We start from the raw sequence: 16,498 nt of genomic DNA on the forward strand, positions 1-16,498 counted from the left end.
CATAAAACACACTGAAGCTTCCTCCTTCATCTCTTAGATTGCTCCCTCTCTAGGGGAAGCCATCCACCATGCCATGAGGATGCTCCAGCTTGTCATGGTAGGCAGTTATGGGACTAATGGACCATCTTGAGCCCAGGAAGACTAGGTTTTAAATTTTATAAGGCCAGGTCTATTTCACGTTTATACTTATTCATTAGGTGTATCCCTTATTATTAGGGTATGGTACTTATCGGGGTGTGGCATTTCTAGGGTCTTAGTTGAAACTCAGGGTTTTTTCCCAAGGTCACTCCACTCCGATGAGTCCACAAACCAACCTCCAATTCCCAGCGTGTGTGTCCTCTGAAATTTCTGCACAATCTTCAGCTTTCAGTAGCTATTCTCTGCTAAGCCTCCCAGCGTCTGCACGTGCACAGCTTAGATCCATTATTCAAAGACCTGACGGGAATTTTTAGGCAGATGTTTGGTGCTTCTTCTCTCTGGCTCTTTCTTCTCCATTAGAAGATCCTTTGGGTTGGCACCTGTGTTCTTTCAACCAGGACCCGCCACTTTTTGAGCATTTCCTGACTTTACGGCACCACCAGATATTCCTGGACAATCTCGTATTTTCTCTGTCATAACCCTGGAATCAATCACTTCGCCAAGGAACCCTGGTACCCTTGACACAATTTTTTTTTTTTTTTAGAGAATGGCATTTAGAAAGCAACATCTGGGAGCCACGTGTACTCATGGCTACTGGAGTGTCACTGCCTCTATGTCTTTTCTGCTGACAGAGCTTGGAAATATATGTATTACCTCATCTCATGCATACACACACATCTATGCCTGTCTGTCTGTCTATCTATCTATCTATCTATCTATCTATCTATCTATCTATCAATCATCGTCATCGTCATCTAACCATCAAAAAACCACATGTCCAAACTGATACCTCCAATTCCAATCCAACACCCAGTGTTCATTCAAGCCTTCTCTCTTTTCCTGTTGGTAACGTCTTTCTTTGACAACGAGAAACTGGCTCTCACGATCTACAGTATATTTTTTTAGTTGTTCAACCCTAGTATACACATAAACTGGTTTCAGAATTGCTAACCCATACCTTTCTGAGAAACAAATTTATGAACCAGAGCACAAGATTTCTAGACAGTTCTTTTGTTTTCAGCCTTATAGTATCTGGTCAAAATACAGTTTTCCAAAGTAAATTGGCTTTTCTCCATGCACATCAGTGTGGTTATGTCATTCATTTGTAATACAGTCAGGTTCATTTGTTATAGTCTGTAATCCCTCTGCCACCTGGTGGATTAAGTCTTTTTTCTAACCTGTAGTAATATTCATTCTTTGGCGTGTTCCGTTCTACAGGATTTGAAAGATGCATAGAGATGTGTATCCACCATCACAGCCACGACATAGAACAGTTCCATCACTTCCAAATTCCTTTGTGCTGCTCCTTTGCATACCCCACCTTTTACCCCTGGCTACCACTGATTTGTTGTCCTTCCCTACAGTTTTGCCTTTTCCAGAATGTCATACAATGGAATCATGCAACATATGGCTTTCTGTCTCTTTCGCTTAGCAAAATGAGTTTGATGCAAATTGAGGTATAATTTACATGCAGTTTAACGTACAGATCTTAAGTGTACAGTTTAATGCATTTTGAGAAATGCATACACCTGTGTAACCTATTCCTCTATCAAGATATAGAACATTTTTCTCACCCCATAAAGTTCCTTCTTGTCCCTTCCCTGTCAATCCCAGCTACTGCCTCACCTCCCTCACCTCACACTTTGATGCAACCACTGTTCTGATTTTTTCCCTCAACAGAGATTATTTTCTGCCTGTTCTAGAAACCTATATAAATAGAATCATATAGTATTTACTCCTTTCTGTCTGGCTTCTTTTGCTTGGCATATTCCTACAAAAAATTTTAATTAATTCACAATAGAAGATGAAATATATATACAGTGTTTCCTATATACCAGGAAGTTTCATAAGTGCTTTACATATATCAACCAATTGAATCCTTAATACAAGTCTACGAAGTAGGCACTCTCATGTTCCCATTTTACAGATGAAGAAACTGGGGCACAAAACATGTTACTTGCCTGAGGTGAGCAGGTTATTAAGTGGTAGAGTCTAGACTTGAAACCAAATGGTCTCTCTCCAGAGTCCATACTCTTAAACTCTATGCTACAGAGCACTGCCTCAGTACCAGGTATGGTTTGTGGCACAAGATCTACAGTAATGGATCAGACACACAGTTGTTGCCATCATGGTGCTTACAACCTAGTGGGAGTTGGGATGGAATAAATATTAGTCAAATAAATAAGTATATATAGAGTTGATTGGATGGTGATATGTGCTATTGAGACGATATCTCCCAATAATGATAAGAAATGTGGGAATTGGAGACTTGCTCACGTATCTGGAGTGAGAAGGAAAGCCTCTCCGTTCAGGGGACACTTGAGCAGAGACCTAAGTGAACTGAGAGTGAGCCATGTGGCTGCATTGGGGGATATCAGTCTAGGCAGTACAGAGACCCTGACATTGAACTGTGCTGGGGTGAGGGAGCTACAGCAAGACCAGTATGGCTACAGTGGATGGAGCAAATAGGAGAGAGGTGGAAGGTGAGGTCAGCAATGTGATGAATTCTGATTATTTGGGGGCCCTGTAGGAAATGATACAGACTTTTCATTATGCTCTCCGTGCACTGATGTGTCACTAGGCCAGAATGATTCATGTTAACAGGACTAGTGTGTAGGGAAACCAAAGAGGGATACTGCATATTCAGTCACTGGAAGAGCAAGGAAGAAAAGGTGAGGGGAGGGGGTGAGTCTGGGGTCATAGTGGGCAAAGGGGAGACAGCTGCACCACAGGGGCTGAGAAGAGCTCAAGGGTAACATCCGGTCCCCAGTTCTCCTGCAGGGATATAGTCATGGCATGGAGTCACTCTCCTCCAGCCCTCTGAAGTCCTAACTGGGCTCCCCACTGACCAACCCAAACAGAAGCCTAAGGCAAATGAGCTCTTTGATATGGTCCATCAACCTCCCCAAGCACAGAGCAGTGTAGACTAGAGGGGAGAGTGCCAGTGTTTGCCATTCCATATTCCTTATATACAGGGTGTTCCTCTGCAGTGTGTTTCTCATGTGTGTCTTAAGGGATGAGGGTGCTCTGAAGGGTTTTCCACTTTGATGATATTCAAAGAGTTTTCCCTTAGTGTAAATTGTCACATGACTCCCTAGGGCTATCACCGAAGGCTCTCCTATAGCCATTGCATTCTTTAGGTTTCTCCCCAGTAGGTCATCTTATGGCACACAGTAGGGTCAGAGTTTGTGTTGAAGGTTTTACCACATAGAGTGCACTTAGAAGGCTTCTCTCCAGAGTGAGTTAACGTGTGGGTTATTGAATGCTACTCCATATTGATCAGATTAGAAGGATGAGGGTGTGCTGAAGGCTTTTCTTCACTGAAGGCCAGACTCCAAGAGGATTCCCAGTGATCTCTGTCTCCTGGTATTCATATCCTGTGTAGTTCCCTCCCACTGTGTGGCAGGATCAGTCTGGGTGACCAACACAATCCAGATGAAGAGAGAATATGGCTTTCTGAGGCTAGGTCATAAAAGACTTATGGCTTCTGCATGGGCTCTTTTGGATCACTTCCTTTGGAGGGAACCTGCTGCCACATTGTGACGATACTCAGCACCATGGAGAGACCTACATAAGGAGAAACTGAAGGACCCCTGCCAACAACCAGCACTAATTTGCCAGGGATGTGAGTAAGCTACCTTGGAAGTGGACCCTGCAGTCCCAAAGACTTTACATGACTGCATTTCTGGTTGACGTCTTGTTTCTCATGAGAAATCCTGAGCTAGAAGTACATAGCTAATCCATTCCTGAACTCTTGACCTACAGAAATTGTGAGAAAATAAATGCTTGTTGTTTTGAACCACTAAATTTTAGGGATAATTTATTACACAACAAATAATTTATACATCCAATGTGAGTCCCGAAGATGTCCGAGGCATGGAAGATCAATGGATGCTTTCCCACAGTTACTATATTCATATCTACCTATTACGAATTCTCTTATGCACAGAAAGGTAAGAGTTAGTGGTGAAAGATTTCCCACAGTGATTGCATTCATAGGGTTTTTCTCCAGTGTGAGTTCTCTCATGTTTCTTAACAGATGAGAGATTATTTAAAGCTTTCCCACAGTCACTGCATTCGTCGGGTTTCTCTCCATAATGTATTCTCTTGTGGACAGTAAGAGAAAAGCTACTGCTGAAGGATTTCCCACACTCATTACACTCATAGGGTTTTTCTCCAGTATGAGTTCTCACATGCTGTGTCAGATGTGAGCTCTTCCTAAAGGCTCTACAACAATCATGACATTCATAAGGTTTCTCCCCTGTATGCATTCTATTGTGGACAGTAAGGGAGGAGCTCGTGCTGAAGCCTTTCCACAGTGATTACATTCGGAACGATTCTCCCCAGTATGAACTCTCTTGTGCCTTTTGAGGATACATCTAGTGGGGAAGACCTGAAAACACTGGTTACATTCATAGGGCATTTCTCCAGTGTGAATTCTCACATGCAGTCTAAGGGATGAGGGATTACTGAAGGCTTTCCCACAGTCACTGCATTCATAGGGTTTCTCCCCATTATGTATTCTCTTATGAACAGTGAGGTAAGAACTGCTGCTGAAGGATTTGCCACATTGATTGCAATCACAGTGTTTTTCTCCAGTATGAATTCTCTTGTGCTGAATAAGATTAGATTTTGTGCTAAAGACTTTAAAACACTGATTACATTCATTGAGTTTCACTCCAAGATGACTTCTCTCCTGTTGATTAAGAAATGAATGCTAACTATAATTTATAATATTTTTAATATTCAATGCTATCATAGGAATTTTTCTTCCAGGAATTCTTCTATGTATAACATCATTATAATTGGTGTTTTTGCCACTTTGAGTGCCTGTATATGATTTCTGCTAGTTTGAGTTCTTAGAAGTTAAAAAAGATGGATGCTTTGCCATAAGACCTTATCAGATTCACAGAGAATCTTCTGATAAGTTTAAGACAAATTTATGTTTGAAACACTCAATATCTAAGTCACATTTACGGAAACATTTACTTGTGTGAACACCCAGGGAAGAAACAATTTTGGAGATAACTTATGCTTTTCTCCAAATTCACAAGAGTTTCAGGGTATCTCTCCAGAGGGACAACTTTTTCTTGGGAAAATGAATCTCTTGGTAACTTTGTGGCTTTTCTAATTTATGGCATTTTCCTACTGTGGAAAATCAGAAATCTTACCATTTTTACACCTTCAGATTGTTCTTCTCTAAAAACATGCTGCTTAGAAGTTAACCCTTGGACTTTAAGTAGAGTCTCCAAATCTGAAACAAATTGAAAAGAAATTTAAGTTGATGAAGGAAAGAAAAGGTAAAATGCACACATTAGTGAAGGTAGACCTGAAGGGGTTAGAGATTTTCAGGAGGTTTGCAATGAAAGGGACACGAGTGTGAAAATTTTAGGTTTGTATTAAAGAAGACTCTAGAAAGATTGAGATTGATGCTGATGGAAAGAAGGAATTATCAGGAATGTAAAGTGAGAAGGAACTAGACAAAGAGCTCATATGAGACTTAAATTTAAGAAGGAAGAGAGAGATCTTTTTTCCCCCTCTGAGGCCAAAATAAAGTATGAGATAATGAACAGAAAGTTAAAGAAAAAGAAAAGGAAGTCCACGAGGAGGCTCATACTAAACGTTTTTGGCCTTCTTGTCAGAAAAAAGGGCATTTTACAAATGTCTCTGATTGACATTTCCTAATGTAATACTCCAAACTGTCAAGCCACAGGCCAGAGAGGTTCCTGACAAAGACTCATATATACCTGGTGCTCACCTGGACAGGTGCCTGGGAGAATTCCTCTTTCCTCTGTCATCGCTTTATCTTCTTGCTCCAATTTGGAGAGCAGACTAGGTTTATCAACTTGATTCCCTATACATGGAGAAAAGACACATGATGTAGGGGACTCTGCATGCGACAAGAAGCCTCACCATGGAACTGAAGCCCACACTTCTATAGATGAGCAGGTGTGACTTTAGGAGCAGAGGTACAATTATCCCTAAATTCTAACAAATATAGTAAAACTATCTTTCACCAAGAAAAAAAATGCAAGCATCCTCAGTCAATATCCAGGGTGACGGGGGATAACTGGTCCCAGAAGTTCATGCCCAGTTTCAAATACAGACTTAAAAGCCCCAAGGCTTTTATCCATGGAGAACATGAAGTCAGGGCAAGGAGTAGATCTTCAGTTGATAGGGAAGGCATTAGACCACAAGCTCCAGGATGGAAGGGACCTAATTCCCTAATTCCTGATTCCTAGCACAGACCTCATTCACCACCATATTCCTAATTCCTAGCACAGACCCAGGAACATAAAGGTGCTTAAGAAAGACTTGTGAGAAGTGATGTCAGTGACAATAGTGGAGTAGGTAACTCTCAAAGTCCAACACTCTACAAAACACCAGCAAATAAACTGGTAAAAACTGTCAGAATCAACTTGATTGGAACATTGGAGAGTTATAAAAAGTTTACAGCAACCAGAAGAATGCTTAATCAAAACAAAGAAGTGAATTTGGTAAGAGAGCTCTGTGACACTTTAACTGACCCTGGCCCATCACCTGTTCCCTGCCACAGCAGTCACCTTGAAGACAGCAGCCTGTGTTCCTACCACTGGAGGGAGCAGAACGGATTTTCTTCTCAAAGAGCTGTGGTTGCTTGTTTTGACCTGTCTGGTGGCTCACTGAATGACTGGCTCAAAGGGCTTGCTTTTATTTTGTCTAGCTCCAAACTCTCTCAGTGCTGAGGTGGCTATGAAGGGTGGAGGGCTGGGGCATGTGCCAAACACATTTAAATGTATTAGCCACTGCTGCCTGGGGCAAGGGAAAACCATTGAACCAAACAAAAGACTAACCAAAAAGTCTAAGAGGAAAGCAGGGAATAAGATGTTTCAGACAAAAAAAGCTTTGAAAAGCTCCCACATATTCCTAGGTACACGTAAGACCATGCACATACCCAGGGCTGGGTGCGTGCTCAGAAAAGACCTGAGAAGGCACTAAGCCCTCACCTTTGATCGACCTTCCTGTTCTGCACAAGCAGGAAGTGAAGGCTAAGACAGAGTTGTCAATCGCCTGATTGAGTTTTGAAGGCACGCTCCAAGATATACAAAGAGACCATCTGCAAAGACTGTGAGTTTTTGGGTTCTAGGTATTTAAGGAAATCTCTGACAAATCACTAGCTGGCCATTAAGCTAACAAAACAGAGACTTCAGTGGCCACACGTGACTAATACAGACATTGCAAAATTAGTTCAGAAATGTCACCAAACAAACAACACCAACTACAACAAGCAACAACAACAAAACTTAGGGATGGGGGGAAATCTGATGTACAGAATTGCCAGACTATAATGCCAAACGTCCAGTTTTCAACAACAAAAAAAATGAGTCATGCAAAGAAGCAAAAGTGCTTGGCCCATTACAGGAAAAGGAAATTAACAGAAATTGTCCCCAAAGAAGGGACTTTCCAGACAAAGACTTCAAATCAACTATTTTAAGTATGCTCAAAGAGATAAAGGAATCCATGTACAAAGAACTAAAGGAAATGGAACTCTTACCAAATAGAGACCATCAAAAAGATAGAAATTATTGGGGCTTGCCCGGTGGTGTAGCAGTTAAGTGTGCGTGCTCCATTTTGGTGGCCCAGGGTTCGCAAGTTCGGATGGTCGGAGCTGCTGTCAGCAGAGACAAGTTCCAGGGGCGGGGCTGTGAATGGGTACCAGGTTTGGTGGGCGAATACATGGGAGGGATAAGGCTAGGGTGTGGTGTGCGGTGGACTGGGACTTAGCGGCTCTAAGGGGAGGGCTGTGGGAGGAAGTCAATAAATACAAGAAAGCAAGAAAAGAGAAATGAGAAATGGAATAAAAACAAGTAATAAAAGTAGGAGACTTAAACCTTAACATATTAACAGTTACTTTAAATGTAAATGATCTAGATACACCAATTAAAAGGCAGAGTTTAAAGGCCGGCGGGTGGCACAAGGGATTAAGTGCTGGGCTTCGGATCCCGGGTGCTCACTGACACACCACTTGTTAAACCATGCTGTGGCGGTGTCCCATATAAAGTAGAGGAAGATGGGCATGAATGTTAGCCCAGGTCTAGTCTTCCTCAGCAAAAAGAGGAGGATTGGCAGATGTTAGCTCGCGGCTGATCTTCCTCACAAAAAAAAAAAAAGGCAGAGTTTAGTAAAGTAGGTAAAAGACCATGACCCAAACTATATGCTGTCTACAAGAAGCTCAGTTCAAATATATCAACTTGGGTAGGTTGAAAGTAAAAGGATGGAAAGTTATACTGTGCAAACATTAATAAAAAAAGCCAAGTGTCTACACTAATATCATAAGGTGGATATCAGCCCAAAGAAAATTACTAGTGACAAACAAGGACGTTGCATAATGATGAAAAGGTCAATCTACCAAGAAGATAGTAATTAGAGCATCAATATACATGAATTAAGAAATGATAACTGAAAGAAAGAAATCCAAAGTTACAGTTAGGGACTTCCACGGCCCTCTCAACACCTCCCTTAGCAATTGATAGTACTGCTAGACAGAAAGCAAGAATAGAGAAGAACTGAACAATGCCACCGAACAACAGTATCCAGTTGACACGTACAAACCACTCAGTTGACGTTTATAGGATGCTCCACCCAACATCACCAGAATGCACATTCTAATCAAGCACCCATAGAACTTTCACCAAGATGGGTCATAAAACAAGCTTCAAAAAATTTAAAATAGTTGAAATCATACGAAGTATGTTCTCTGACCATATCCCAAATCAATTTTGTTTGGAAAAGCTCCAAATGATTGGAAATGAACACATTTATAAATAAACATGCTTCAGAGAGGAACTCTCCAAGGAAATAAAAATAAATAGAACTGAATGAAAATGAAAATACATCAAAATTTGTGAGATGCAGCTAAAGCGATGACAAGATGGAAATTTATAACACTAAATGCTTACATTAGAAAACAGGAAAGTCCTTAAACCAATAATCAAAGCTCCAATCTCAAGAAATTAGAAAAAGAAGTGCAGTGTAAACCCAAAGCAAGCAGAAGTAAGGGAATAATAAAAATAGGAACAAAAATCAATGACTTTGAAAATAAATACAATCGAGGAAATAAAATAAAAGTGATAAAGCATTATGAAAGGAAATAAAATCCTTGATTAAGTAGAGAAATAGTGTATTTATCAATATCTACTGTTGTAGAGAGGTCATTTCCACTCACAGTATTTGATTCAACATAATAAAGTTACAAGCATAATATAATTTTTACAAAATGAAAATGTTGGGTCTCAAATTCACATGAATTAGAAATTTTACAAGGAGAAATAAGAACTTTTTAGACAAATAAATAAGCACGAGAGGGAATATGGAAAAAGTGACATACCAACGCATTCTCTAACGTTTGTTATTGGAGAAAAAAATCCAACAAAAATGACAAATTGAAGGAGGCATATAGAGGGTCCAGAAACAATTCATTGTGTGTATGGACTTAGTCTGTGATAATGTTAGCATTTTGTATAAGTTGGAAAATGATGTTTTAATAAATAGTTTGAGGAAAATATTGTCTACGTTAAAAAATTAAGTAACTTTTGATTTGGGAAAAAATTCCAAATATATTTGTTTTTTTTTCTTTTTTTTTTTTTTTTTTTTCCCCCCTTCCCCTCTGGTAACCACCAATCCAATCTCTGTCCCTATGTGTTTGTTTATTGTTGTTATTATCTACTACTTAATGAGGGAAATCATACAGTATTTGACCTTCTCCCTCTGACTTATTTCACTTTGCATTATACCCTCAATGTCCATCCATGTTGTCACAAATGGCTGGATTTCGTCGTTTCTTATGGCTGAGTAGTATTCCATTGTGTATATATACCACAGCTTCTTTATCCATTCGTCCCTTGATGGGCACTTAGGTTGCTTCCAAGTCTTGGCTATTGTGAATAAGGCTGCAATGAACACAGGGGTGCATGTACCTTTGCAAATTGGTGTTTTCAAGTTCTTTGGATAAATACCAAACAGTGGAATAGCTGGATCATATGGTAGTTCTATCGTTGATTTTTTGAGGAATCTCCATACTGTTTTCCATAGTGGCTGCACCAGTTTGCACTCCCACCAGCAGTGTATGAGAGTTCCCTTCTCTCCACATCCTCTCCAACACATGTTGTTTCCTGTCTTGTTAATTATAGCCATTCTGACAGGCGTGAGGTGATATCTCATTGTAGTTTTGATTTGCATTTCCCTGATAGTTAGTGATTTTGAACATCTTTTCATGTGTCTGTTGGCCATCTGTATATCTTCTTTGGAGAAATGTCTGTTCAGGTCTTTTGCCCATTTTTAATTGGGTTGGTAGTTTTTGTTGTTGAGATGCATGAGTTCTTTATATATTTTGGAGATTAAGCCCTTATCAGATGTATGGTTTGCAAATATCTTCTCCCAATTGTTAGGTTGTCTTTTCGTTTTGTTGATGGTTTCCTTTGCTGTGCAGAAGCTTTTTAGTTTGATGTAGTCCCATTTGTTTATTTTTTCTATTGTTTCTCTTGCCCGGTCAGATGTGGTGTTTGAAAAGATGTTGCTAAGACCGATGTCGAAGAGCGTACTGCCTATGTTTTCTTCTAGAACTTTCACAGTTTCAGGTCTTACATTCAAGTCTTTAATCCATTTGGAGTTAATTTTTGTGTATGGTGTAAGGTAAGGATCTACTTTCATTTTTGCATATGGCTATCCAGTTTTCCCAACACCATTTGTTGAAGAGACTTTCTTTTCCCCATTGTATGTTCTTGGCTCCTTTGTCAAAGATTAGCTGTCCATAGATGTGTGGGTTTATTTCTGGGCTTTCGATTCTATTCCATTGATCTGTGTGTCTGTTTTTGTGCCAGTACCATGCTGTTTTGGTTACTATAGCTTTGTAGTATATTTTGATATCAGGGAGTGTGATACCTCCAGCTTTGTTCTTTTTTCTCAGGATTCCTTTAGCTATTCGGGGTCTTTTGTTGTTCCATATGAATTTTAGGATTCTTTGTTCTATTTCTGTGAAAAATGTTGTTGGAACTTTGATAGGGATGGCATTGAATCTATAGATGGCTTTAGGAAGTATGGACATCTTAACTATGTTAATTCTTCCAATCCAAGAGCACGGAATATCTTTCTACGAAGCTGACATTACCCTGATACCAAAACCAGACAAGGACAACACAAAAAAAGAAAATTACAGGCCAATATCACTGATGAACATCGATGCGAAAATCCTCAACAAAATACTAGCAAATCGCATACAACAATACGTTAAAAAGATTATACACCATGATCAAGTGGGATTTATTCCAGGGATGCAGGGATGGTTTAACATTCGCAAATCAATCAACGTAATACACCACATTAATAAAATGAAGAACAAAAATCACATGATCATCTCAATAGATGCAGAGAAAGCATTTGACAAGATACAGCATCCATTTATGATAAAAACTCTGAATAAAATGGGTATAGAAGGAAAGTACCTCAACATAATAAAGACCATATATGAGAAACCCACAGCTAATATCATCCTCAATGGTGAAAAACTGAAAGCTATCCCTCTAAGAACAGGAACCAGACAAGGATGCCCACTGTCACCACTCCTATTTAACATAGTATTGGAAGTCCTAGCCAGAGCAATCAGGCAAGAGAAAGAAATAAAAGGGATCCAAATTGGAAAGGAAGAAGTGAAACTGTCACTATTTGCAGATGACATGATTTTATATATAGAAAACCCTAAAGAATCCACCAGAAAACTTTTAGAAGTAATAAACGAATATGGTAAAGTTGCAGGATACAAAATCAACATACAAAAATCAGTTGCATTTCTGTACACTAACAACGAAGTAGCAGAAAGAGAAATTAAGAATACCATCCCATTTACAATTGCAACAAAAAGAATAAAATACCTAGGAATAAATTTAACCAAAGAGGTGAAAGATCTGTACACCGAAAACTATAAAACATTTCTGAAAGAAATTGAAGAAGACACAAAGAAATGGAAAGATATTCCGTGCTCTTGGATTGGAAGAATTAACATAGTTAAGATGTCCATACTTCCAAATATATTTGAAAGCTAAAATGTAAAACTCTGAAGAAGTCAGAAGAAAACAAAAGGAAATATGTATAACCTAGATATTCTACCCAACTATGAATCTTTGTAGTAACTATCAGTTGATGAAACAAAACAGAGAGGGTACAAGGGAGGATGGCCTGAAAATTTCTAAGTTACGAAATGAGTTTTTGAGGTTAGAGAGGTGGAAGAAGAAATACAGAATGTGCTTACTGTATACATAAAAATGGAAGAAATAGCTAGAGTCAACAGCAAAATCTTTGAGGATAGCCATTAATCCAATCCTATTTGTGAGGCTTGATGGCTGAAGGGAGTTGTAAAAATAGAGGAACTCTTAAAAATAGAGGAGAGGGGCCAGCCTGATGGCGAGTGGTTAATTTCGCGTGCTCCACTTCTGTGGCCCAGGGTCTGCAGCCGCAGGTTCAGATCCCGGGCATGGACCTGCATACCGCTCATTCAGCTATGCTGTGGGGATGTTCCACATATAAAAAATAGAGAAACATTGGTATAGATGTTAGCTCAAGGCCAGTCTTCCTCAAACAAAAAATAAAGGAGGATTGGCAACAGATGTTAGCTCACGGCCAATCTTACCAAAAAAAAAAAAAAAAAAAAAAGAAAGAAAAAATAGAGGACGCTTTGATAAACAGATATAGCAATTTCAATTGTTTTATAATATCTGAATGAAAAACCAGAGTGGTTTATTGGTTAAAGACCTAAAAATGGGATAGAGATTTATGAGATAAAACCTCAGAATGCCTGTTGCCCCTGAAACTTATTCTGCTCCTTAAACCTTTCAAAGACTTTCTTATTGGGTCTCATTAGAATAATGTAGCACTTTGGGGACAAAGATGCCTAATAGCCCCTCACTGGAGGCCAAGATGGAGAAGACCTCCACGGCCACCATGACCTTGCCCTTGGTGCTGTGGTAGACGGGCAGGAAGGTGACCCAGACACTGCAGAACACCAGCATGCTGAACGTCAGGAACTTGGCTTCATTAAAGGTGTCAGGCAGGTTCCAGGCCAGGAAAGTCACAGTGAAGCTGCCCAGGGCCAAGGAACCCAAGTGTCCCAGGACAGAGTAGAAGGCAGTGACCGAGCCCTTGTTGCACACGATGATGATGTGGCCGTTTTCAGAGTGTGCGTCTATGTCAATGATGGGAGGAGAGGTTCCCAACCAGTTTCCACAGATAATCAGTTGAGTCAGGGAGCCGATGGGAATAACAGAGTTAGAAGCCCCTGATACCAGTAACCACCTCATTGCTCCTCCTGGTTTCATAGCCTTGAGTGCCAGAAGCATGGTAATGGTTTTGGCCAAAACAGTAGAAGCAGCCACAGTGGACACAGCTCCACATGTGATTTGTTGGAGGATGGAGGTGGCTGTGTTGGGATAGCCAATGAAGAGTAAGGAGCAGAGGAAGCACAAGAGGAGGGAGGTGAGAAGGACAGAGCTGAGAGCACAGAGCTGTGAAGCACATGGCAGAGAAGCACAGAGCTGTGCAGATCAGAGCCTTTCTAAGTAATCCTCAAAGGCCAGGAAGGTCACAACCTTGGGGAGACAGTCATTTCTCTCACTGTTTGGATACTCATGAGCTGGTCATCAGATACAGTGCTCTGCATCTGGGGAAATAGTAAAGACTCATTGTTTCAGTTTCACAAATTCTTCATTTTGGCCATGATTAAGAAAATGGTCAGGGGCCAGCCCAGTGGCATAGTGGTTAAGTTCATGTGCTCCACTTCAGCAGCCTGGGGTTCATGGGTTTGGACCCCGGGCGCAGACCTACACACCGCTCATCAAGCCATGCTGTGGCGGCATCCCACATACAAAATAGAAGATGGGCACAGATGTTAGCTCAGCGACAATCTTCCTCACCAAAAAAAAAAAAAAAGTCACTTTTGCTGTCACTGTGTGTACAGATCGCCTGTGATACAATACTCAGACACAGCTGATGAAGCATCTCCATTCCTGACTTAGGGAGAATGTTTTCAGCTGCAGTTAAGACCAAACCCAGTCAAAGGATCTTCAGCATATGGTGGGTCTGTGTTGGCTCCTCCTGTGGCTCAGTGATGTCATCAGTGACACAGATCTTCATAACTTTTTTCTCTACTATTCCCAATGGTTGTGACTTTTTTTGTGTGTGTGAGAAGATCGGCACTGAGCTAACATCTGCCAATCCTCCTCTTTTTCTTTTCTTTTTTTTTTTTTGCTGAGGAAGACTGGTCCAGGGCTAACATCCATGCCCATCTTCCTCTACTTTATATAGGATGCCGCCACAGCATGGCTTGACAAGCAGTGCATTGGTGCCCGCCCGGGATCCGAACCGGCGAACCCCGGGCCGCCACAGTGGAGCGCGCGCACTTAACCACTTGCGCCACTGGGTCAGCCCCTGGTTATGACATATTTTTTGTTGTTCTTCTAGAATCACCAATTTATTTTTCTGAAATAAACCTATAAAAAGAAATCCAAGACAAAAAGCCTTAAAGGTTTCTGACTAAAAATTTGGTTTATGCATTTGTATAGAAATGGAGTCATGGAATAAAGTTAGTGAGGTCATTAACAGTGCTGGTAGGCACACACATTTTAGATACATATGTCCAATCTCCTACCCAGACATATTCTAATGAGTACAATTTCTTATAACAGACATGTAGTGAATAAATGCAATTCACCATAACATGTATGCAAAATAAGTTCTGCAGTAACTATAGTCTCAGGGTTAAATTATATTCCACAGCTGATTAAATAAACCTCTGTAGTAAAGAAGAGAAATATCCCAGGAGGTTTTTTCCCTATCTGTCTAGTTATTTATTTATTATTTCAGCTTTATATTGCGATACGATTGACATATATCAGTGGTAGGTTTAAGGTGTACAACATGATATTTGACACATGTATATATTGTGAAATGATTACCACAATAGAATTAGTTAATATCTCCATCACCTCACATGATTACCATTTTTGTGTGTGTGTGTGTGGTGAGAATATTTAAGATTTACCATCTTAGCAACTTTCAACTATATATAATATAGTCATCATGCTGTACATTGGAAACCCAGACCTTATTCATTTTATAACCAGAAGTTTGTACCCTTTGACTAATATCTCCTCATTTCCCCCACCTCCCAGCTCTTGGCAACTACCATCTTACTCTGTTTCTATGAGTTTGGCTTTTTTAGATTCCACATATAAGTGAGATCATACAGTATTTGTCTTTTTCTGTTTGACTTATTTCACTTAGCATAATTTCCTCAAGGTCCATCCGTGCTGTTGCAAATGACAGGATTTCCTTCTTTCTCATGACTGAATAGTATTCCATTGTATATATATACATACCATATCTTCTTTATCCATTCATCTGTTAGGTTGTTTCTACATCTTGGCAATTGTAAATAATGCTGCAATGAACACGGGAGTGTATATATCCAAGATATTCAACTGTAGATATCCAAGTGTAGATATTCAAGATCCTGATTTCATTTCCTTTAGATATATACCCAGAAGTGGAATTGCTGGATCATGTTATAGTTCTATTTCTAATTTCCTGAGGAACCTCCATACTGTTTTCCAGAGTGGCTGCACCAATTTATATTCTCACCAAAAGTGCACAAGGTTTCCCTTTTCTCCACATGCTCGTCGATGCCTATCTGGAGATTTTGATAATAGCCATTCTAACAGGTGTGATATGGTATCTCATTGTTGATTTGATTTGCATTTCCCTGATGATTAGCGATGTTGGCCACCTCTAGATCTTCTTTGGAAAAATGTCTATTCAGATCCTCTGCTCATATTTTAATTGCTTTTTTTTTTTTTACTATTGAGTTATGAGTGCAGGTGCAGCAAGATGGCTGGATGGGCTACACAGCTGCTTGGGATCTCTGGCCAGGCTTCCTGGGCTGGCAGAACTGGAAGCTATGCTCAGCAGTTGGGTGGGGCTTCCACTTTGCTTCCCTGCCTGGGCAGGGCTGTAGAACAGGCTCCATGGCCAGTGCAGCTCATTGGCTGAGACCTGAATGAGGTAGAACTGAGCACAGAGCTCCCTGACCAGACGGGGCCACCTACTCAGCTGTGTAGATGGGCAGAGGTGCTGGCTGGGATCTCTGCTTGGGTGCTGCTGTAAGGAGGAATGTGGTCTGCCAAGCCCTGAGCGTTGGTTGCTGTCAGCCCCGCTACCTTCTCTGTTTCTATCTGATCCCCAGTGCTCAAGACCTGCAGATTCCCCAGTGATCCCTGTGAGGTGAAAACCAAGTGTGCCTCCCAGGAAGGGTTCTGCAATACTGGTGGTGGGGGGG

At 40.5% G+C, this 16,498-nt stretch overlaps 1 protein-coding gene across 1 annotated transcript; it reads right to left on the bottom strand.

Moving 5' to 3' along the window:
* Nucleotides 1–4,058: 4,058 nt before the first annotated feature.
* On the bottom strand, nucleotides 4,059–13,466 carry LOC147911143 (uncharacterized). Its single transcript, XM_087428499.1, is given in 3 exon segments — nucleotides 4,059–4,447; nucleotides 4,450–4,834; nucleotides 13,044–13,466. Coding segments are annotated over 3 exon segments (1,197 nt in total).
* Between the last annotated feature and the right edge of the window lie 3,032 nt (nucleotides 13,467–16,498).

Source organism: Ceratotherium simum, unplaced genomic scaffold, assembly GCF_057802395.1.
Source record: "Ceratotherium simum simum isolate JZ-2026a unplaced genomic scaffold, ASM5780239v1 HiC_scaffold_59, whole genome shotgun sequence".
Lineage (NCBI taxonomy): Eukaryota > Metazoa > Chordata > Mammalia > Perissodactyla > Rhinocerotidae > Ceratotherium > Ceratotherium simum.